The 21,994-nt window shown below is 43.4% G+C and overlaps 1 protein-coding gene and 1 long non-coding RNA gene across 4 annotated transcripts in view; one reads left to right on the forward strand and one right to left on the reverse strand.

The window, feature by feature from the left end:
* COLEC12 (collectin subfamily member 12) overlaps positions 1-21,994 on the forward strand; it is a 187,466-nt gene that overhangs the window by 125,147 nt on the left and 40,325 nt on the right. For all 3 annotated transcript variants that reach the window (XM_073790568.1, XM_033837605.2, XM_073790569.1), the window contains one exon: positions 18,921-19,043. In XM_073790568.1, the coding sequence (XP_073646669.1) occupies positions 18,921-19,043 (123 nt within the window). The remainder of the gene's footprint in view (positions 1-18,920; positions 19,044-21,994) is intronic.
* LOC117307688 (uncharacterized) overlaps positions 19,758-21,994 on the reverse strand; it is a 73,932-nt gene continuing 71,695 nt past the window's right edge. The window contains exon 4 of the long non-coding RNA XR_004521545.2: positions 19,758-20,217. This is a non-coding gene — a long non-coding RNA (uncharacterized lncRNA). The remainder of the gene's footprint in view (positions 20,218-21,994) is intronic.

The following is a 21,994-nucleotide window of genomic DNA, read 5'->3' on the forward strand; positions in this document are numbered from 1 at the left end:
ACAATTAAGTGATTTTACCCTAAGAATTTCATATTGTATGAAATTATGTATATATTTTCTGCATCTCTGATATCCGTTGAATAATGGCACAGAGCTGATGCAGCCCTGACCAAACTTTGCAGTTCTCTGCTCTAAGAGGTCAAGTTCAGAAGGCACCCGGCCTCCACTCTGAGTGGCTCAGCTGGTGTATCTCTAATGTTCTCCTCTTTCTGTTTCTGGGTCCATTTGTTGCTGTCGCAGACATTTGTGCATCTTAAAAATGTACAGAAGTTTCATGCTCTTTGGACTCTTGGATTTTTTTCTGCCTAGCAGGTGGGGTTTTAATTCCTGCATGATGTTAGGAGGCCAGGAGAATATCTTCCAGACTCTGAGGGTTGTCATTCGAAATCCCTTCCTCCACATGAGAAAGAAATTAGTTTTTAGGGTGGCTGGTCAGAGTCAAGTCAGGTCAAACTTGTGTCCCTGGTATGAAGTTAACAGACATGTGGGAATTGAACCCTAAAATAAACATTGTCAGTTTCACTGAGAAACATTGTCAGTTTCACTGAATTTCATAATATCTCACTGACATCATGTCCCACTGATATGATGAATTTGTAATTTATGAACTTTCCATGCAAGTTTTAAATGCAAAACTTCTAATGTGCACAAGTCACCAATAGGAGCATGTGCGCTATCCCTACTGCCTTGAGGGGAGAGAAGGAACAACGGTCCAATACAGACTGCACCATGTCCAGCTTGACAGGGCCAGTGATCCTGAACTTCTCATGCGATTCTATGGACAGAACAGTTGTTTCACTTGTTTAAATGTGATGGGTCAGCTGCACCAGGTTGAACAGCATGCTGGCCAACTTTAACAACCAGTTCTCCAGGAGGCCAAAGCCCTGATTTGTAGCATTTGCTGATTTCTGTGGTGTAAATACTCCCAGCATGACCAGCTTCAAGCTGTCAACTAAAGTCTCAGAACACAGGGTGTGAAGAGATAAGAACATTTGGCTGGGGCTTCCCTGGTGGCTCAGTGGTTAAGAATCTGCCTGCCAATGCAGGGGACGTGGGTTCAAGTCCCCCGGTCTGGGACGATCCCTTATGCCGTGGAGCAACTAAGCCCATGTGCCACAATTATTGAGTCTGTGCTCTAGAGCCCGCGAGCCACAACTACTGAAGCCTGCGGGCCTAGAGCCTGTGCTCCGCAACAAGAGAAGCCACTGCAGTGAGAAGCCTGTGCACTGCAAGGAAGAGTAGCCCCCGCTCACCGCAGCTAGAGAAAGCCCGAGCACAGCAACGAAGACCCAACAGAGCTAAACATAAATAAATAAAGAAAGAAAATTTATTTTAAAAAAAACCACTTGGCTGTCACCAGTCAGTGTAAGCTGGCTCCAGCACACCCCTGAGAAATGATGGGAAATCGTGAATTTGAATTTTGCCTTAGAAATCCTTTCTTTAAAAACATCTCTACCGTCTGAAGAAAGTCACTGTGTGTGTGCGTGTGTGTACATACAAATGTAGGTACCTACCTGTCTTTTCATCTAGTTATTTCAGTTTTACACAATTTTCTAAATTTAACACTCATTTATGAACTCTTTACATAGGCATGGAAATGATAATAAGCATATACTTTCCCCAATAAGTTTACCTTTTTTTTTAACATCTTTATTGGAGTATAATTGTTCTAAAATGGTGTGTTAGTTTCTGCTGTATAACAAAGTGTATCAGCTATACATATACATACATCCCTATATCCCCTCCCTCTTGCATCTCCCTCCCACCCTCCCTATCCCACCCCTCCAGGTGGAAACAAAGCACCAAGCTGATCTCCCTGTGCTATGCAGCTGCTTCCCACTAGCTATCTGTTTTACATATAGTAGTGTATATATGTCCATGCCACTCTCTCACTTCGTCCCAGCTTATCTTTCCCCCTCCCTGTGTCCTCAAGTCCATTCTCTACGTCTGCGCCTTTATTCCTGTCCTGCCCCTAGGTTCTTCAGAATCTTTTTTTTTTTTTTAGATTCCATATATATGTGTTAGCATACAGCATTTGTTTTCCACATTCTGACTTACTTCACTTTGTATGACAGGACTCTAAGTCCATCCACCTCACTACAAATAACTAAATTTCATTTCTTTTTATGGCTGAGTAACATTCCATTGTATATATGTGCCACATCTTCTTTATGCATTCATCTGTTGATGGACACTTAGGTTGCTTCCATGTCCTAGCTATTGTAAATAGAGCTGCAATGAACATTGTGGTTCATGACTCTTTTTGAATTATGGTTTTCTAAGGGTATATGCCCAGTAGTGGGATTGCTGGGTCATATGGTACTTCTATTTTTAGTTTTTTAAGGAACATCCATACTGTTCTCCATAGTTGCTATATCAATTTACATTCCCACCAACAATGCAAGAGGATTCCCTTTTCTCCACACGCTCTCCAGCATTTATTGTTTGTATATTTTTTGATGATGGCCATTCTAACTGGTGTGAGGTGATACCTCACTGTAGTTTTGACTTGCATTTCTCTAATGATTAGTGATGTTGAGCATTCTTTCATGTGTTTGTTGGCAACCTGTATATCTTCTTTGGAGAAATGTCTGTTTAGGTCTTCTGCCCATTTTTGGATTGGGTTGTTTGTTTTTTTGATATTGAGTTGCGTGAGCTGCTTGTAAATTTTGGAGAGTAATCCTTTGTCAGTTGCCTCATTTGCAAATATTTTCTCCCATTCTGAGGGTTGTCTTTTCGTCTTGTTTGTGGTTTCCTTTGCTGTGCAAAAGGTTTTAAGTTTCATTAGGTCCCATTTGTTTATTTTTGTTTTTATTTCCATTTCTCTAGGAGGTGGGTCAAAAAGGATCTTGCTGTGATTTATGCCATAGAGTGTTCTTCCTATGTTTTCCTCTAAGAGTTTTATAGTGCCTGGCCTTACATTTAGGTCTTTAATCCATTTTGAGTTTATTTTTGTGTATGGTATTAGGGAGTGTTCTAATTTCATTCTCTTACATGTAGCTGTCCAGTTTTCCCAGCACCACTTATTGAAGAGGCTGTATTTTCTCCATTGTATATTCTTGCCTCCTTTATCAAAGATAAGGTGACCATATGTACGTGGGTTTATCTCTGGGCTTTCTATCCTTTTCCATTGATCTGTATTTCTGTTTTTGTGCCAGTACCATACTGTTTTGATTACCATAGCTTTGTAGTATAGTCTGAAGTTCAGGAACCTGATTCCTCCAGCTCCGTTTTTCTTTCTCAAGATTGCTTTGGGGCTTCCCTGGTGGTGCAGTGGTTGAGAGTCTGCCTGCCGAAGCAGGGGATACGGGTTCGTGCCCCAGTCCAGGAGGACCCCACATGCCATGTAGAGGCTGGGCCCGTGAGCCATGGCCGCTGAGCCTGAGCGTCCGGAGCCTCTGCTCTGCAACGGGAGAGGCCACAACAGTGAGGGGCCCGCATACCACAAAAAAAAAAAATTGCTTCGGCTATTCAGGGTCTTTTGTGTTTCCATACAAATTGTGAAGTTTTTTGTTCTAGTTCTCTGAAAAATGCCATTGGTAGTTTGATAGGGATTGCATTGAATCTGTAGATTGCTTTGGGTAGTATAGTCCTTTTCACAGTGTAGATTCTTCCAATCCAAGAACATGGTATATCTCTCCATCTATTTGTATCATCTTTAATTTCTTTCATCAGTGTCTTATAGTTTTCTGTGTACAGGTCTTTTGTCTCCTTAGGTAGGTTTATTCCTAGGTATTTTATTCTTTTTGTTGCAGTGGTAAATGGGAGTGTTTCCTTATTTCTCTTTCAGATTTTTCATCATTAGTGTATAGGAATGCAAGAGATTTCTGTGCATTAATTTTGTATCCTGCTACTTTACCAAATTCATTGATTAGCTCTAGTAGTTTTCTGGTAGCATCTTTAGGATTCTCTATGTATAGTATCATGTCATCTGCAAACAGTGACAGTTTTACTTCTTTTCTGACTTGGATTCATTTTATTTCTTTTTCTTCTCTGATTGCTGTGGCTAAGACTTCCAAAACTGTGTTGAATAATAGTGGTGAGAGTGGGCACCTTGTCTTGTTCCTGATCTTAGAGGAAATAGTTTCAGTTTTTCACCATTGAGAACGATGTTGGCTGTGGGTTTATCATATATGGCCTTTATTATGTTGAGGTAAGTTCCCTCTAGGCCTGCTTTCTGGAGGGTTTTTCTCATAAATGGGTGTTGAATTTTGTCAAAAGCTTTTTCTGCGTCTATTGAGATGATCATATGGTTTTTCTCCTTCAGTTTGTTAATATGGGTTATCACACTGATTGATTTGAGTATATTGAAGAATCCTTGCATTCCTGGGGTAAACCCACTTGATCATGGTGTATGATCCTTTTGATGTGTTGTTGAATTCTGTTTGCTAGTATTTTGTTGAGGATATTTGCATCGGTGTTCGTCATTGATATTGGCCTGTAGCTTATTTTGTGGCATCTTTGTCTGGTTTTGGTATCAGGGTGATAGTCGCCTGGTAGAAGGAGTTTGGGAGTGTTCCTTCCTCTGCTATATTTTAGAAGAGTTTGAGAAGAATAGGTGTTAGCTTTTCTCTAAATGTTTGACAGAATTCGCCTGTGAAGCCATCTGGCCCTGGGCTTTGTTTGTTGGAAGATTTTTAATCACAGTTTGAATTTCAGTGCTTGTGATTGGTCTGTTTATATTTTCCATTTCTTCCTGGTTCAGTCTCGGAACGTTGTGCTTTTCTAAGAATTTGTCCATTTCTTCCAGGTTGTCCATTTTATGGCATATAGTTGCTTGTAGTAATCTCTCATGATCCGTTGTATTTCTGCAGTGGCAGTTGTTACTTCTCCTTTTTCATTTCTAATTCTATTGATTTGAGTCTTCTCCCTTTTTTTCTTGGTTAGTCTGGCTAATGGTTTATCAATTTTGTTTATCTTCTTAAAGAACCAGATTTTAGTTTTATTGATCTTTGCCACTGTTTCCTTCATATCTTTTTCATTTATTTCTGATTGGATCTTTATGATTTCTTTCCTTCTGCTCACGCTGGAGTTTTTTGTTCTTCTTTCTCTAATTTGCTTAGATGTACGGTTAGGTTGTTTATTTGAGATGTTTCTTGTTTCTTGAGGTAGGATTTTATTTCTATAAACTTCCCTCTTAGAACTGCTTTTGCTGCATCCCATAGGTTTTGGGTCGTCATGTTTTCATTGTCATTTGTTTCTAGGTATTTTTTGATTTCCTCTTTGATTTCTTTAGTGATCTCTTGGTTATTTAGTAGTGTATTGTTTAGCCTCCATGTGTTTGTATTTTTTTTACAGATTTTTTCCTGTAATTGATATCTAGTCTCATAGCGTTGTGGTAGGGAAAGATACTTGATATGATTTCAATTTTCTTAAATTTACCAAGGCTTGATTTGTGACCTAAGATATAATCTATCCTGGAGAATGTTCCATGAGGACTTGAGAAGAAAATGCATTCTGTTGTTTTTGGATGGAATGTCCTATAAATATCAATTAAGTGCATCTTGTTTAATGTATCATTTAAAGCTTGTGTTTCCTTATTTATTTTCATTTTGGATGATCTGTCCATTGGTGCAAGTGTGGTGTTAAAGTTCCCTACTATGATTGTGTTACTATCGATTTCCCCTTTTATGGTTGTTAGCATTTCCCTTATGTATTGAGGTGCTCCCATGTTGGGTGCATAAATATTTACAATTGTTTTATCTTCTTCTTGGATTCATCCCTTGATCATTCTGTAGTGTCCTTCTTTGTCTCTTGTAATAGTCTTTATTTTAAAGTTTATTTTGTCTGATATGAGAATTGCTACTCCAGCTTTCTTTTGATTTTCATTTGTGTGGAATATCTTTTTCTATCCCCTCACTTTCAGTCTGTGTGTGTCTCTAGGTCTGAAGTGGGTCTCTTGTAGATAGCGTATTTATGGGTCCTGTTTTTATATTCATTCAGTCAGTCTGTGTGTTTTGGTTGGAGCATTTAATCCATTTACATTTAAGGTAGTTATCGATATGTATATTCCTATTACCATTTTCTTAATTGTTTGGGGTTTGTTATTGTAAGTCTCTTCCTCCTCTTGTGTTTCCTGCCTAGAGAAGTTCTTTAGCATTTGCTGTAGAGCTGTTTGGTGGTGCTGAATTCTCTTAGCTTTTGCTTGTCTGTAAAGGTTTTAATTTCTCCGTTGAATCTGCATGAGATCCTTGCTGGGTAGAGTAATCTTCGTTGTAGTTTTTTCCCTTTCATCACTTTAAATATGTCCTGCCACTCTGTTCTGGCTTGCAAAGTTTCTGCTGAAAGATCAGCTGTTAACCTTATGGGGATTCCCTTGTATGTTATTTGTTGTTTTTCCCTTGCTGCTTTTAATATTTTTTCTTTGTATTTAATTTTTGATAGTTTAATATGTGTCTTGGCATGTTTCTCCTTGGATTTATCCTGTGTGGGACTCTCTGCACTTCCTGGACTTGAGTGACTCTTTCCTTACCCATACTAGGGAAGCTTTCAACTGTAATCTGTTCACATATTTTCTCAGTCCCTTTTTCTCTTCCTCTTCTGGGACCCCTATAATTCAAATGTTGATGCGTTTAGTGTTGTCCCAGAGGTCTCTGAGATTGTCCTCAATTCTTTTCATTCTTTTTTCTTTATTCTGCTCTGTGGTAGTTATTTCCACTATTTTATCTTCCAGGTCACTTATCCATTTTTCTGCCTCAGTTATTCTGCTATTGATTCCTTCTAGAGAATTTTTAATTTCATTTATTGTGTTGTTCGTCATTGTTTGTCTGCTCTTTAGTTCTTCTACGTCCTTGTTAAACATTTCTTGTATTTTCTCTATTTCCAAGATTTTGGATCGTCTTTACTATCATTACTCTAAATTCTTTTTCAGTTAGACTGCCTATTTCCTCTTTGCTTGGTCTGGTGGGTTTTTACCTTGCTCCTTCATCTGCTGTGTATTTCTCTGTCTTCTCATTTTGCTTAACTTACTGTGTTTGGGGTCTCCGTTTTGCAGGCTGCAGGTTCGTAGTTCCCGTTGTTTTTCGTGTCTACTCCCAGTGGCTAAGGTTGGTTCAGTGTGTTGTGTAGGCTTCCTGGTGGAGGGGACTGGTCCCTGTGTTCTGGTGGTTGAGGCTGGATCTTGTCTTTCTGGTGTGCAGGACCACGTCCTGTGGTGTGTTTTGGTGTGTCTGTGACCTTATTATGATTTTAGGCAGCCTCTCTGCTAATGGGTGGGTTTGTGTTCCTGTCTTCCTAGTTGTTTGGCATAGGGTGTCCAGCACTGTAGCTTGCTGGTCGTTGAGTGGAGCTGGGTGCTGGCGTTGAGATGGAGATCTCTGGGAGAGCTCTCGCCGTTTGATGTTATGTGTGGCCAGGAGGTCTCTGGTGGTCCAGTGTCCTTAACTTGGCTCTCCTACCTCAGAGGCTCAGGCCTGACACCCGGCCAGAGCACCAAGACCCTGTCAGCCACACAGCTCAGAAGAAAAGGGAGAAAAAAAGGGAATGAAAGAAAAAAAATAAAGTTATTAAAATAGAAAAAAATTATTAAATATAAAAAAAATTTAAAAAGAGAGAAAGAAGAGAGCAAGCAAACCAAAAAACAAATCCATCAATGATAATAAGTGCTAACAACTATACTGAGAAAAAAAAAAAGGAGAGTCAGACCCTAGGACAGATGGCAAAAGCAAAGCTATACAGGCAAAATCACACAAAGAAGCATACACATACACACTCACAAAAAGAGAAAGAAGGGAAAAAAAAATTTATATATATAAAAAAATTTTTAAAGGAAGAGAGCAACCCAATCAACAAACAAATCTACCAATGATAATAAGCTCTAAATACTAAACTAAGATAAACATAAAACCAGAAACAAATTAGATGCAGAAAGTAAACCCCAAGTCTGTAGTTGCTCCCAAAGTCCACTGCCTCAATTTTGGGATGATTCGTTGTGTATTCAGGTGTTCCACAGTTGCAGGGTACATCATGTTGACTGTGGAGATTTTTTTTTTTTTTTTTTTTTTTTTTTTTTGCGGCACACGGGCCCCTCACTGTTGTGGCCTCTCCCGTTGTGGAGCACAGGCTCCAGACGCGCAGGCTCAGCGGCCGTGGCTCACGGGCCCACCTGCTCCGCGGCATGTGGGATCCTCCCGGACCGGGGCACGAACCTGTGTCCGCTGCATCGCCAGGCGGACTCTCAACCACTGCGCCACCAGGGAAGCCCGACTGTGGATATTTAATCTGCTGCTCCTGAGGCTGCCGGGAGAGATTTCCCTTTCTCTTCTTTGTTCGCACAGCTCCAGGGGTTCAGCTTTGGATTTGGCCCCGCCTCTGGATGTAGGTCGCCTGAGGGCATCTGTTCTTTGCTCAGACAGGACGGGGTTAAAGGAGCAGCTGATTTGGGGGCTCTGGCTCACTCAGGTGGGGGGAGGGAGGGGTACAGATGTGGGGCGAGCCTGCGGCGGCAGAGGCCTGTGTGATGTTGCACCACCCTGAGGAGCGCCGTGCGTTCTCCCGGGCAAGTTGTTCCTGGATCATGGGACCCTGGCAGTGGCGGGCTGCACAGGCTCCCGGGAGGGTGGTGTGGATAGTGACCTGTGCTTGTACACAGGCTTCTTGGTGGCGGCAGCAGCAGCCTTAGCGTCTCATGCCCGTCTCTGGTGTCTGCACTGATAGCCGCGGCTCATGCCCGTCTCTGGAGCTCGTTTAGGCGGTGCTCTGAATCCCCTCTCCTCGCGCACCCCGAAACAATGGTCTCTTGCCTCTTCGGCAACTCCAGACTTTTTCCTGGACTCCCTCCCGGCTAGCTGTGGCGCACTAGCCCCTTCAGGCTGTGTTCACACAGCCAACCCCAGTCCTCTCCCTGGGATCCGACCTCTGATGCCCGAGCCTCAGCTCCCAGCCCCCACCCGCCCCGGCAGGTGAGCAGACAAGCCTCTCGGGCTGGTGAGTGCTGGTCGGCAGTGATCCTCTGTGCGGGAATCTCTCCGCTTTGCCCTCCGCACCCCTATTGCTGTGCTCTCTGAGGCTTACCCCTTGCCCACCCCCCATCTCCACCAGAGAAGGGGCTTTCTAGTGTGTGGAAACCTTTCCTCCTTCACAGCTCCCTCCCACTGGTGCAGGTCCCATCCCTACCCTTTTGTCTCTGTTTATTCTTTTTTGTTTTGCCCTACCCAGGTACGTGGGGAGTTTCTTGCCTTTTGGGAAGTCTGAGGTGTTCTGCCAGCGTTCAGTAGGTGTTCTGTAGGAGTTGTTCCACATGTAGATGTAGTTTTGATGTGTTTGTGGGGAGGAAGGTGATCTCCACGTCTTGCTCCTCTGCCATCTTGAAGCCGCTCTTCTACTTTACTTTTAATTATAATTGGTTGCCTGCCTTCTGACTTGTTGGTGTAGTGATTTTCCACATATTTTTCAGTTTCATTCCTTTGACCTCTACAGCCAGGGCTGTCTGCTCCATGAAAAGATTTCTTCCTCTTTCTGTCCTTTGTCCAGTTTTAATAACAAGTGTGAATACCAAGCTGGTGAACAGATGCTCTTCACTGAATTTGGGGGCCACACCCCCTTCACCCCCGATCCCATGGTCTATAAAATAGAGCCTTCTCATTTTCCTCATTATTTTTACTAGCTTTTTTTCCCCCCTCAACTGAGTCATTTCAAATCGACTTCTCATCAAGGTTCAGAACGGAGGTTACCTTCACCACAGAATAGATAATTACTTTAAAGCGCCAACAGGAAAATCTGTCACCTCATCTGGCTCACTTTTCCCTTAATTTAAGTGTCCTCAACTATCATCTTCACTTGAAGAAAGTAAAAAACATATTCATACAGGAATGAGGAGTTTCTGTCAGGCTGATTGATATTTTCACTTCCATTTAGGTCCTTTTTTTTTTTTTTTCCCATCAAAACACTCATTTTTTGGTTTAAAAAAAGTCAAGTAGATATGTGAGAGATAGTGGGTTGTCTTTTTTTTTCTTTTCCACCAGCACCTGCTCCAAAGCATAATTTCCACATGCCCCAACGCTGCCTCAGTAATCGACAACAAATACGCTATCATTAACTGAGACTTGCCCGCTCAGTTCAGCTGCCCTAAAATGACACTTTTTAAAGCAAGCACCTCGAGGCAAATGTTGGACTGTGGGTTTGCTTTCTCACCTCTGCCCTGTCAGGTTTAGTTCTGTGAGAGCTGTAGCCCTGCGGCTGGGAAGGGTCTCTGGGAACAGCTTGCATTTCTCTGGTTAGTAAATCCCACCGCACACCCCTTCCCCAGTGGTGAAAAGAAAATGCTTCCTTTCTAGCTGTGCGTTCCTGAGTGTTTGGTTGGAAGGTGTCCTGTATGTCTGTGTTTTGACTGTCAGGCCCTGAGCTGAATGCCTCTCTCAGGACGTCTACACCCTGGCCTGCAGGACACTGAGCTCAGCGTGTCACCCATCACCCAGGAGGCTGGACACAGAGTGGGAGAGAAGTTTGTGAAATCCCCACACCTGGCGCTGCTGCCAGTTTGTTTGACTAGTAGGATTGGCTGAGGGGGTGACAGAGCCCGTCTGCCCGTGGCGGGCTCTACACTCCAGGCCCATATTCGTGAATCTGCAGGGCGTACAGGGTATGAGAGGGGTCTGGTTTGTTCAGAGAAATGCAAAAGCAGCACAGCAGAACAATTACATTCCCATACCATGGTCATAGCCAGGGAGATGGCATTTAAATTACTTGAAAACCGTACAAATGAGCCTAATAGATTTATGCAACGTGAACCTCAGAGGAGCCAAAGGGGTCCAGGCCCAGCTGGGCTCGGGGCGAGGCTTATTAGAAGAGGGTTCATCCAGGAGGAAATTTGTGAGGAAATTAAGCAGCTTTTAATAGAAGTCATTTGGTAGAGAGAAGAGTGCTGCAGGGAGAAGGGGGGCGAATCTCAAGACGTAGAGAGGAGACAGGCAGACGATGAGGCTGCGCCATGAGGTCCCCACCCAGCCCCCCAGGCTCCTTCAAGCTTTGGCCCCGATGTTATTCCCCGAAGCCTTCTCTGGCCACTTGCTTACACTGCCGTCCACCTCCTCTCCCACATTCCCTTTGTCCAGTCCTTGCTTTATTTTTCTCCATAGCCTTTAGCACCTTCCAACATATTAAAATATCCTCCCACCGGAGTGTACATTCCATAAGGACAGAGATTGTTGTCTGTTTTGTTCACCGTTCTACCCAGCACCTGGTACAGACTAGGTGCTCCATCCTTGTTTCTTGAATAAATGGGATGTAGCGAGAAAGAAGTATGGTGGGCTATGTTTTGGGGTCTAAAGAACTTTGGCAGAGAATCCGGAGACCTGAGTCCTCAAGCCCAGGACAGCCTGGAGGGCAGAGAAGTTCATTGGACTGTAGTTTCCTCACTGGTAAGATGGATACTGGCTGAGGTGACTGCTGAAGTCCTCAGGCTGTGAGGTTCTGAGGACTTGAGTGGTCAGAGGATGCTAGGTGGTGGGCTTCTTGGTATGTACTTTGAGCCACCTGGAGCTGTTACTGTGGCAGTGGATTTCTGAACCATGGGGTCAAGCTGGTATTTGTAAAAAGAATTGTTTTTTTCCAAAGTACTCCAGGCAGGTTTTTTTTGGGGGCGGGGGCGTGTATTAGGTCTTCATTGCTGCACGCGGGCTTTCTCTAGTTGCAGCGAGCGGGGGCTACTCTTCGTTGAGGTGCGTGGGTTTCTTACTGTGGTGGCTTCTCTTGTTGCAGAGCACAGGTTCCAGGTGTGCAGACTTCAGTAGTTGTGGCATGTGGGCTCAGTAGTTGTGGTGCACGGGCCTAGTTGCTCCGTGGCATGTGGGATCTTCCTGGACCAGGGATCAAATCCGTGTCCCCTGCATTGGCAGGTGGATTCTTTTTTTTTTTTTTTTTTTGCGGTACGCAGCCCTCTCACTGTTGTGGCCTCTCCCGTTGCGGAGCACAGGCTCCAGACGCGCAGGCTTAGCGGCCATGGCTCACGGGCCCAGCCACTCCACGGCATGTGGGATCTTCCCGGACTGGGGCACGAACCTGCATCCCCTGCATCGGCAGGCGGACTCTCAACCACTGCGCCACCAGGGAAGCCCGGCAGGTGGATTCTTAACCACTGTGCCACCAGGGAAGTCCCCAGGGAGGTTTTTTTAAAAAGGGGGTTAAGAGGCTAGATAAATTTTTATTACCACTCAATAAATCCTTCTTTTACCTGCTTCCTTTCCACTAACTTTTCTCTCCCAACTCCTGCAGGCTTGAACCACCAACAATTATTTGGGTCCACAGATGAGTGCACCATTGACTTCTGAGGCTCCTATTTCAGTGAACTAGAACTTCAGAAGAAAACTCAGTAGGGGCAACCAACTTGTTTTGGTTTCAAGCTCAAAGCCCTTACATATCTCAGTTTGCCTTGAAATTATAAAGCTACCTTCTCTTCCCAGGCCACCCCATCCCAGAAATTTCACCACCATTGGGGGATGATTCCCCTGAGGGGCTAACAGGCCTTACCGGCCAAACCTCCAAGCCAGTTGTGACCTCTCACAGAGATCATGAGGATTTATTTAGGGTGGAATTAACTTGCTGCTCAAGTATGTCATCACAGAATAGGAAGAGAAATTACAGCCTGTAGAAACCTCAGGCCTGTAATAGTTAACTTCCTGGAGACTAAATTTTCCTGCTGATTTCTGAGAAAGGCTTATCTGTCAACATTTGAAAGGATGTTTCTGCATTCCTGTATTTTGACAGAACACTTCTACAAGTCTAACCTGTCCACCTTCTACAGTTTATCTCATTAGGCATCCTTCTCCTTGCTTTGTTTTGCTTTCCACCTCTGAAGGTCAACAAGCTTAGGGAAGCAACTTGTGATCATCTGGGTTCAGCTCCCAGCTCAGCCACTCACTAGCTTGGGTGCTCAACCTCTCTGACCCCCACTATCCTAAAAATCTATAAAATCAGGGTCAGAAGTCCTACTTGGCAGGGTTATTAAAGGGACTGTAAGTAGCTGGGCAGGGGGACGTGGTACACATCAGGTACTCAAGACTGGCCACCATCCTTACCAATTCCTCTTCGAGTTTGCAGCAATAGCAAACTCTCATTCACTAAACAAATATCTCGTGGCTTTCCTCCAAATACCTGTGCAGTCTAAGTGTCCAGCTCAATTATACGACAGACTCTTGATGGTCCAAGCTGGAGCCAGATTTTCATGTGTCCTTTTAATTAAAAGATTCAGCGCCTAATCACAGAAGGACATTGTTTGGTGGTGCCGATAATGAAGTTAGTCAGGGCTGCTGAAGTGTATCGTTAGGATGGTTGACAGTTCACTCTGTGCCCATGGAATAAAATGAATAGGAAGAGAGCCAGGAGGAAGGGGCCAGCCAGGAGGGACATACGTAAGAGATGTGATGGACGAACTCCTCCAGGACCTAGGATTCCGCTCCTCAGAACTGAAGGCATTTGTGTACAGTTCATATAATAAAGGATTTCCTATTATAAAAACCACAAAGAGAAAGTAATGGCGTTCTTTTGAGACACCATATGATCTGGCAGACGTTATATATTCTGAGTGGCATCATTATCTGTCTTTTGCCTCTCACAATTCTTTTTTAGCAGGCAGCGTATACATTATACATTTTAAACCAATAATAAATATAGATTTTTACATGAAAACCAAACCAGAACTGGCTGCCTCTTTTAATATATACGTGAAAAATTTTTAACGAAAGAAACTATACCTTTGGTAAATGTGCAGAATATTAATATAAGCTCAGGATGAATGCTGAAGAGTTCAAATTCATAAAACTCTTCTAAATCATTTTTCTGGTTTGAATGCATCTTTATGAATATAGCGATGCTGTGAGGCTGCATTTATTTTGCACAGAAAGTGATTTTATTTTTAATTCTTGTCCTCTTTCTGTTACCATGATTCTCTACATTATTTAAGGAACTTGGCATAATAAGTTGTCCAGGGCTGGGATTTGTGTTTGGGGAACTAAATACTCATTAATACTTTTTAAAAAATACTACGTAAATCCATATACCATCATTTAGTAAATAGCCTTTATAATAAGGAGAAACTAATTATTTGTGGGATAAAGTGTTTTACGTATTTAACTTCTGTTCTAGTGATGTTGCACAGCATCCAAATAACTAACTAGGATGTTAACTCTTACTGTTTTGTTGCTTTTGAGGGCATTTTAATGATAGGAATGTATTTGAATCATCAGTTTTACCGTTAGAGCCAAATCATTCTCATGGGCTTATGGGAATATATGCCACCAGGCAGTAGATTAATAACTATTAAAAAACCACATGAAAAGGTCACTGCAAAACTCAGATCAAAACCTGTGGTCTTCTGGATTTTGCAGTCTACCAGCTTTTTGAAGCTTCTCTAGGGTAACATGATCTTTATGGCAACACCACTGAGCTCTGGACATTTATGATAATGAAGACAGCCCGAAAGTGCCGTGCACTCGCCCACAGCGCCAGCCTTCACTGAAGGAGGAAGGGCGCTGATCAGCACGCATCCATGTTAACAGAGAGCCCTCTTTTGGTGATGGTAGAAAAATATGATAGCGAAGGAGACTCTTGTTTTCCAAAATGATTGGCAAAACAGACTGTATTGGGGCCAGGACCACAGAGCGTGGGAGGGCTCTTTATGGAGAACCACAGCAGAAAGGAATTCTCTTTGCTGGTGAATTTTTCTGGCCTTCTGCACTGTCATTCCTGCAGCGTTTCTCACTTATTCTCTCCAACTAGCTCACCATACCCTGATCGGCGGCCGCACTGACCCCCGTCTTCTTACTTAAAACGTGTTATTGGAAGCAGGGCAACACAGGGAACTTTGAGTTTGCACACTGGGGATGGGACCAAATTATCAGCCTATTCTGAACTTCGTAGAATACTCAAGGAGTTAACCAGAGTGATTCTGGCTTCTTTGGCCTCCCCAGTGTTTTTTGTATAATAAAGACTTGGACACTGGAAAATGCATTCAGAACACAAGCCAAGCATTGAGTTCAGTGGGGATAGAGCAGGAGGGGTAACCCATGGGAGGGCATGGGTCCTGCAGGCACGTTCTGCCTGTGGCCTGCTGAATTGTAGATGTGCCGTTTGGGCCAGGTTTTGTGATAAGCTGGCTCTCTCGGTGGTGAGGGGCAAACTGCTTCACTTCCTGACCTAGAATCTCTTATCTGCAGCCTTGCAGATCCATTCCCTGCCCTTCCTACCGGCCCCTCGCAATGGGAACAGAGTCCCCTGTCTCTGGAAAGTAATGCTAAGAAAACAAACACTACAAAGGCTGGTAACAGGGGGATGTCTCTCTTGAATGTTTTTTGTGACCATCTAGGTTCAAGGAGGAGGGGGTCCCCCAGCTACGTGAGCCAGCAGGGTCTCTTTGTAGTAGGCATCTGTATGTTTGGCCAGATGTCCTCCCAGTGGAGGGCAGAGAGGGAAAGATAAAACAGAATTCTTATGAAAAATAAGTCTTGGGAGGAGGGAGAAAAAACAAGACGGAGAAATTGTGTCAAGTAGGACGGGAGGCCAGGCGGTGTCATCTGACATTGATTAAATGCTGATAGAGCAACGAGAGATGCGTGTCACTAGGAAGTGACCCTTGTTCTTCAGCATGTGAAGCAATGACAACTGTCTGGGAGCAGATCTGCTTGAAGACCACATGCAGAAGATGTCCAGTGGCAAACACAGCGCCAGCACGCATGGTGAGAAGGGGAGGAAAGGACCCCTGCACTGGACGTCAGGGCATGTTCCTTCTGATTCTGCTTTACCTCGCCGGCCTCACTCTCTACATCAGTAACACAATGATGCTTGGCCGGATGACCTCTAAGCAATGCTCTAGCCCCAAATTCTGTTATCTATCATCATCTGCCCTCTGACCAAATCTTCTGAGGCTCTTCTAATGGAATGAAAGAAATAGCCCTGGAGAGGCATAAAGAGTTCACCCACCACAGTCCTAAAATCCAAAAGGAATGAAACCCTCCATCAACTATAAAAGTGTCATCCAATCTTTGCACAGCATCCCTGGGTCTATCTTCCTTCTGTGTTTTACAATTACCACCAAAGCAAGTTAATTGCTTTCTGAACATGAGATGTGGCATATCTCTGGGTCTACCTGTGCTTCCCCCACTCCCAATTCCAAAAATATGCTCACTCTAACTGGATATAAGGGGTCTTTGTTTCATTTTAAACTGCCAGATTATAGAGAGCTTACGAGCAGGTGTGTGTGTGTGTGTGTGTGTGTGCGCGCGCGCGTGTGTGTGCGTGCGTGTGCGTGCACGCACGCATCCTTTAGTTAAGGGTGAACGATTGAAAGTTTTCTTTGTTTTTGTTTTTTTCTTTTTGGCATCATCATGAGGTCAGCAGTATTTTGTTACAGGGTGAGGCTGGATTCCAGTGGGAATGGAAGAGGAATCTTCCACTGAGATCAGAAGATCTCACACTAGGATGGTGGCAGTGGAAATGGATAGGAAAGCTTGACCAGAGAGGCACCGTGGCGTAGGGGAGAGTTCATGGCGTTTGGAGTCAGACAGGCCCAGGTTCGAATCCTGGCTCTGATGTCTATGGGATGTCATTTCAGCTCTCACTACCATGCCATCTTGAAGCATTATTATATGAATTAAAGGTGATGTAAAGTACCTATGTTAGAGTCTGACACAGTGTAGGCAGTAAGCGAACATCAGTAAACTGTGGATGAGATGATCATGACAAAAATATCCGCAGGAAGATTAGCAGGGTCTGATGACCTGTTGAGTTAGAGAATAAGTATAAGAGAAGACTTCAAGGTGTCTGAGTTTGACCACCTGGGGGATTGGGATGGTAGGAGTATTTAGGTTGGATGGAAATAAAAAAGTTGGGTGAAAGCTGGAGATCTGGCTTGGCAGGGCTAGTACCAAGGTCAGTTTTGGACACGAGCGATGGCACTGAAACATCCAGGTGGCAGTGGAAGGAGGAGGATGGAAAGGAAAAGGAGTCAAAGAAATGAGAAAACTGCGATGCTGCGAAGCTGATTAACTCTAGGTCTGTTTGATCAGTAAGTCTGACTTTACAGCTTTACCTTCAAGGAATTGGCTAACCAAGGTTGATCCAGCATATGACCATCTTCTAAAACAAACCTCAAAATGTGTTCCTCCAACGAAGCATCTCCTGGACCTTTTTAGAAATACAGAATTTTAGCTCCTGCTTCAGACCTGCTGAATCAGGATCTGCATTTCAAAAATGTGATTTGTAAGCACTTGACGGTTTGAGAAGCACTGTTCTAAAGCATGGCGGCCAGACCAGCAGCATCACAGCCCCTGGGAACTTGTTAGAAATCCAGATTCTCAGGTGCCTTCTCAGACTTCCTGAATTAGAAAGGCTGTGTTTCAACAAGCCTTTCGAGTGAATCCAGTGCACCGTGGAGTTTGAGAATCATTGCTCTAAGTCATGGAACAGACAGATTGAGCCCCCTCTCCTTGGGTGTATAGCCCAGAACACTGGAGAGATTGGTTAAACCCTGAAACTTAATTTGAGTCATTGTTCTATGCTGTTTTTCTCATCATTTTGCATTAAACACAGCTGAAGAACTCTTTTCACCGAAGAAGGGCACAATGCGTAAAATTACAAACCAAAGGAGAGAAACTTCAGCTGTGGCTTAATCTTCACAATTTACCCATCAAAAGTTATTGAGCACAATCATAGAAGATCAGTCCTTTATATGCTATTGCTCCTGGGAGACGCTATTAGTAAGACACACATAGGGAAAGGAAGACTCTCGCGATACTCCTTACAATGTGATTTTCACATTAAAATGTCAAGAGTCTATGTCTTCTGTGTTTCTCATCAGTCCGATGGCAAGTTCCTTTTTAATGGGTTAGTTTCTGAAGTCACTTGCAGAAGTGTTGGTGGTTTACCACTTAGACTAGAATGTTTCTCAAAAAGTTCAGCTGTGAGCACTAAAAATTTACCTCCTCTCATCAAAAATGTCTGGTTTTTCTGGTTGTTCCCTAGTTGTTATTTAAATCACTGTGATAACTTAAATAAGGGTCAGTGTCTGTTTTCTGTATATATGTAATGTACAAAGATGGTTATATATGGAGCATTTTAATCATAAAATTACCTATATTTTCTGCTATAGGTTATAGTACAGTATAGCTAGGGGCATGCTGGTAAAGCAATTGAGGGTGTGGGAGGGCATCATTTGTAGTGTTTGCCAATTTCCATGGTGTAAATACTCCTCCAGGGTTGATTTCAAGCTGCCAACTGTTTAACAACCGGTTCCCAAAATTCCTACAAATTTGACAATTGACTCTTGCAAGCCAGTAGGAACTAGCTCGAGCACACCAATGAAACAAACATCAAGGGACAAGTCACAATTTTTTTTTTTTTTTTTTGCTGTGCGTGGTTCTCTCACTGTTGTGCTCTCTCCCGTTGCGGAGCACAGGCTCTGGACGCACAGGCTCAGCGGCCATGGCTCACAGGCCCAGCCGCTCCGTGGCATGTGGGATCTTCCCGGACTGGGGCACGAACCCGTGTCCCCTGCATTGGCAGGCAGACTCTCAATCACTGCGCCACCAGGGAAGCCCCAGTCACAATTTTTTTGTTGTTGTTGCTGGTTGTGTCTGAATTACTGTAGGTCCAATAATGGCTGACACAAGTAGATTTGGGTGTTTTAAATCTCTTGTCATGTAGAGATCTTTATTGAAATTATAATTATCATAATGGAATGTGATCTTGAAACTGTTCTATGAGACAAAGTTCTCTATTTTCAAGTCATTAAATACGTTTATAATAATATAATGGCGAGATTTAAAGTGCTTGTGTTGTTCAAGTATGTTTAATTTTAAAATACCACTCATCCTATAAGAGGGCATGTGTAAAAACTACATTCTTAGTTATGGTATTTGAACCAAAATGCAAAAAGATACTTTTGAAATGTGTTTTTGGTTACTATTATTAAGATTTGACTTTTCTTACAGGTATTCAGGAAGGAACACAATGTACCAAATGTAAAAATAACTGGGCACTGAAGTTTTCTATCATATTGTTATACATTTTGTGTGCCTTGTTAACAATCACAGTAGCCATTTTGGGATACAAAGGTAAGTACTCTTTCCTTTTTCCTTCCAAACAGCAAGTTTTCTTTCATTAATTTAAGCCTGAAAAAACAAGGACATTGGCAAGTGTGAAGTATTTCATTAATATAACTCTTGCCAACAAAACTTAAACATCTTAAGCTCCATCTTTGTGTCTTGAGCTTCTTGTAGCTGTGGGACCTGAAAGGAGAGAAGTAGCAATTCCTTTCGAGTCATTTCAACCATAATCATGGTCCTCTATGAGTTATAAATTTTTTTCCTCTTTGTTGCTTTTTCCTACTTATTTCCAAATACTCCCTCTTCCTCTATCTTCTTCCATCTTATCTCTAAGAGGCCCCACGAAAACCCTGGAGTCAGCACATGGGAAAACTGTATTGACAGAGGATAAGACCTCCAAGAGATACGACTTACTTCACCTAGGAACTGGCCAATCAATTCCCTTTTGTTTCTCTTCAGCACCTTTACTGTGGTCACTGTTTATATAACCCCATAAAAATACCACCCTGTAGAAATTAAACACAGAGGCGGCACCATCACCTCAACGGTACCTTATGGCACATCAGGCATTCTTTCAACATGTCTGGTTTAAGGTCAGTGGAGGATTTTTGCCTGAATCCTCCAGATCTGCAAAGTGGGTTGGTCCCCCCCCACCCCCCATTCCAGACACCGCAGGTAGAAGGCGCCCTGATTCAGAATCACAAACTACATAAACCCTTTTATAGGAAACAGCCATGGGGGACTTTCCTGGTGGCGCAGTGGTTAAGAATACGCCTGCCAATGCAGGGGACACAGGTTCGAGACCTGGTCCGGGAAGATCCCACATGCTGTGGAGCAACTAAACCCGTGTGCCACAACTACTGAGCCTGCGCTCTAGAGCCTGTGAGGAGCCCGTGCACCGCAAGCCCGCTGCAACTAGAGAAAGCCTGTGTGCAGCAACGAAGACCCAACACAGCCCTAAATAAGTTTATTTATTTATTTATTTATTTATCTAAAAAAAAAAGAAAAGAAAACAGCCATGGAAGCCTCACAGAGACATGCGAGATAGATGTGATGTCTGGTTTCAGCAAGAGGCAGACATGGGGTCTGTTGATCTTCGCTCTGCCTTCCCTCGGCGCTGATAGATTAACAGTGGAGAATTCCCACATGTTCCCTTCTCTGTTCCTTGCCCCATAGACTTGACCTGGGGACAGAAGGATGCAAGGTGAATTCCCTCCAGCTTGTAACTCCTCCCACTGCTCTCCCAGCGTTTATCGGTTTCCTGAGAAAACAATGTACTGGAATAAGAATGGGCTTTGGAGCCAGACGGTCCCGGTCCAGTTCTTGAGTCCACCATTTGTAATGCAATCGTGAATGTTTATTAAGTGCTCGCTGGCGTGCCGGGCATCACGCTAAATCCTCTGCATGGCTGTGTAACCTGGGAATGAATCATAACCCCTTGGTGTTTCTGATTTCTTATCTGTAAAATGGCAATAGTGATGCCACTCTTCAAGGTGATGGCGATGAGCAAAGATGATGTAACTGAGCCACCTGTCCTAAGGTTGGTCCCAGTAGCGAGTGGCTGAATCTCTCTGTTCTTTGCTTCTTCATAACTGCGTTTTTACAGCTCTAGCTATGAGAATGGCAAAACATGTTAAAAAATACTCAGTATAGTCAGGGCTTGTTAAGTCCACTTTTAAGGCTATTTCCATGGAAAATTGTGTGCATCCTGCAAGTGGGCTGACTGATGAACTTGGGCAATGGAAGTTTGGAAAATTACCAGGTCATTCTATCCATTTGCGATGAGTTAATCTAACCTAGGATTAACAGAGCAAGTGTTAAGAAAGGCTATTAAATCATGGCGGGGCTGGACAGAGGGAGGCGGGGGAGGGAACTTAGTGGGGAAAAGGAAGGTGTTTTATGTCCCAGGTAGTTCAGCCTGGTTGTCTTCTTTCACTGGGTCATTTAGGTCATTACTCACTTGACAACTTTTCCTAGTGAACTCAGATAAAGGAGATGCTTGAAATCAAACAGTCATTTAATAGGTATCTTTAGGGCTCAGCACTATGTGATATGAAAGTAAACAGAGATGAGAAAGGTTTGAAGAAATAGCTCTGTATGGTATTTTGGCATTTTTACCTCTGCAAAAAGATATGGTCTAGGATCTTTATGCCTTAAGAATTATACAGAAAGATACAAAATAGGGGGCTTTGTTTATTTTTAAAGTACAGATATTTCCTCCATTTTTATGACAGTAGAAAGCCCTTCTCGGCTCTGGCATATTTGTGTGGGCTGGTCCATTCACCCGGAACACCTTTTCCCTGTTCTCCACCTTTCTCTGTATGACTTTCTCTTCTTTCCCTTCATGTCTCCCTCAGACACATGTACCGCAAGAAGCCCCTGAAAGCTGAGCTGGGTGCCCTCCTGCTGGTCCCCATGGCATCCTTTTTTACTCTTAGCCCCTGTCGCACTATATCGTTATGGCCAATGGGTCTGTCTCACCACCCAAACTGTAAGCTCCACGAAGACAAGAGACTCTCTTTTATTTATCATATCTCCCACTAGCATCTGGCTCATAGTACGTAATAGTTACCCAATAAAGTTTACTAAATGAATTAATGAGAAGATGGATGGATAATTGGATGGTTGAATTGTAGATTAGGGCCGACTTCTATAAAGGCAGTCAATCAATGCCCAGGGACCTCTAAGCCAATTGCTGCGACTCAAGGCCCTACCTAGAAGCTTAAAATCCTGAAGATTACTTGGCCTGCTCTGGGGTGTATCTCGCCAGGATGAAGGGCAAAGAGATTGAGGGAGTGAGACAAGTTGGAGTCCCCTCTTTTCCTCCTTCAGGGTCCCCATCCCTCAGGCTTCTAATGACAAAAATAAGGTAACACAACATGCAATTTTTGTCTTTAAACACAGCCTTAATGAGCTAAAATGCTGATATTTTCCAGATGTGTTTTCCCTTTACTTGAACA

This window comes from Tursiops truncatus, chromosome 13 (genome assembly GCF_011762595.2).
Source record: "Tursiops truncatus isolate mTurTru1 chromosome 13, mTurTru1.mat.Y, whole genome shotgun sequence".
Taxonomy (NCBI): Eukaryota; Metazoa; Chordata; class Mammalia; order Artiodactyla; family Delphinidae; genus Tursiops; species Tursiops truncatus.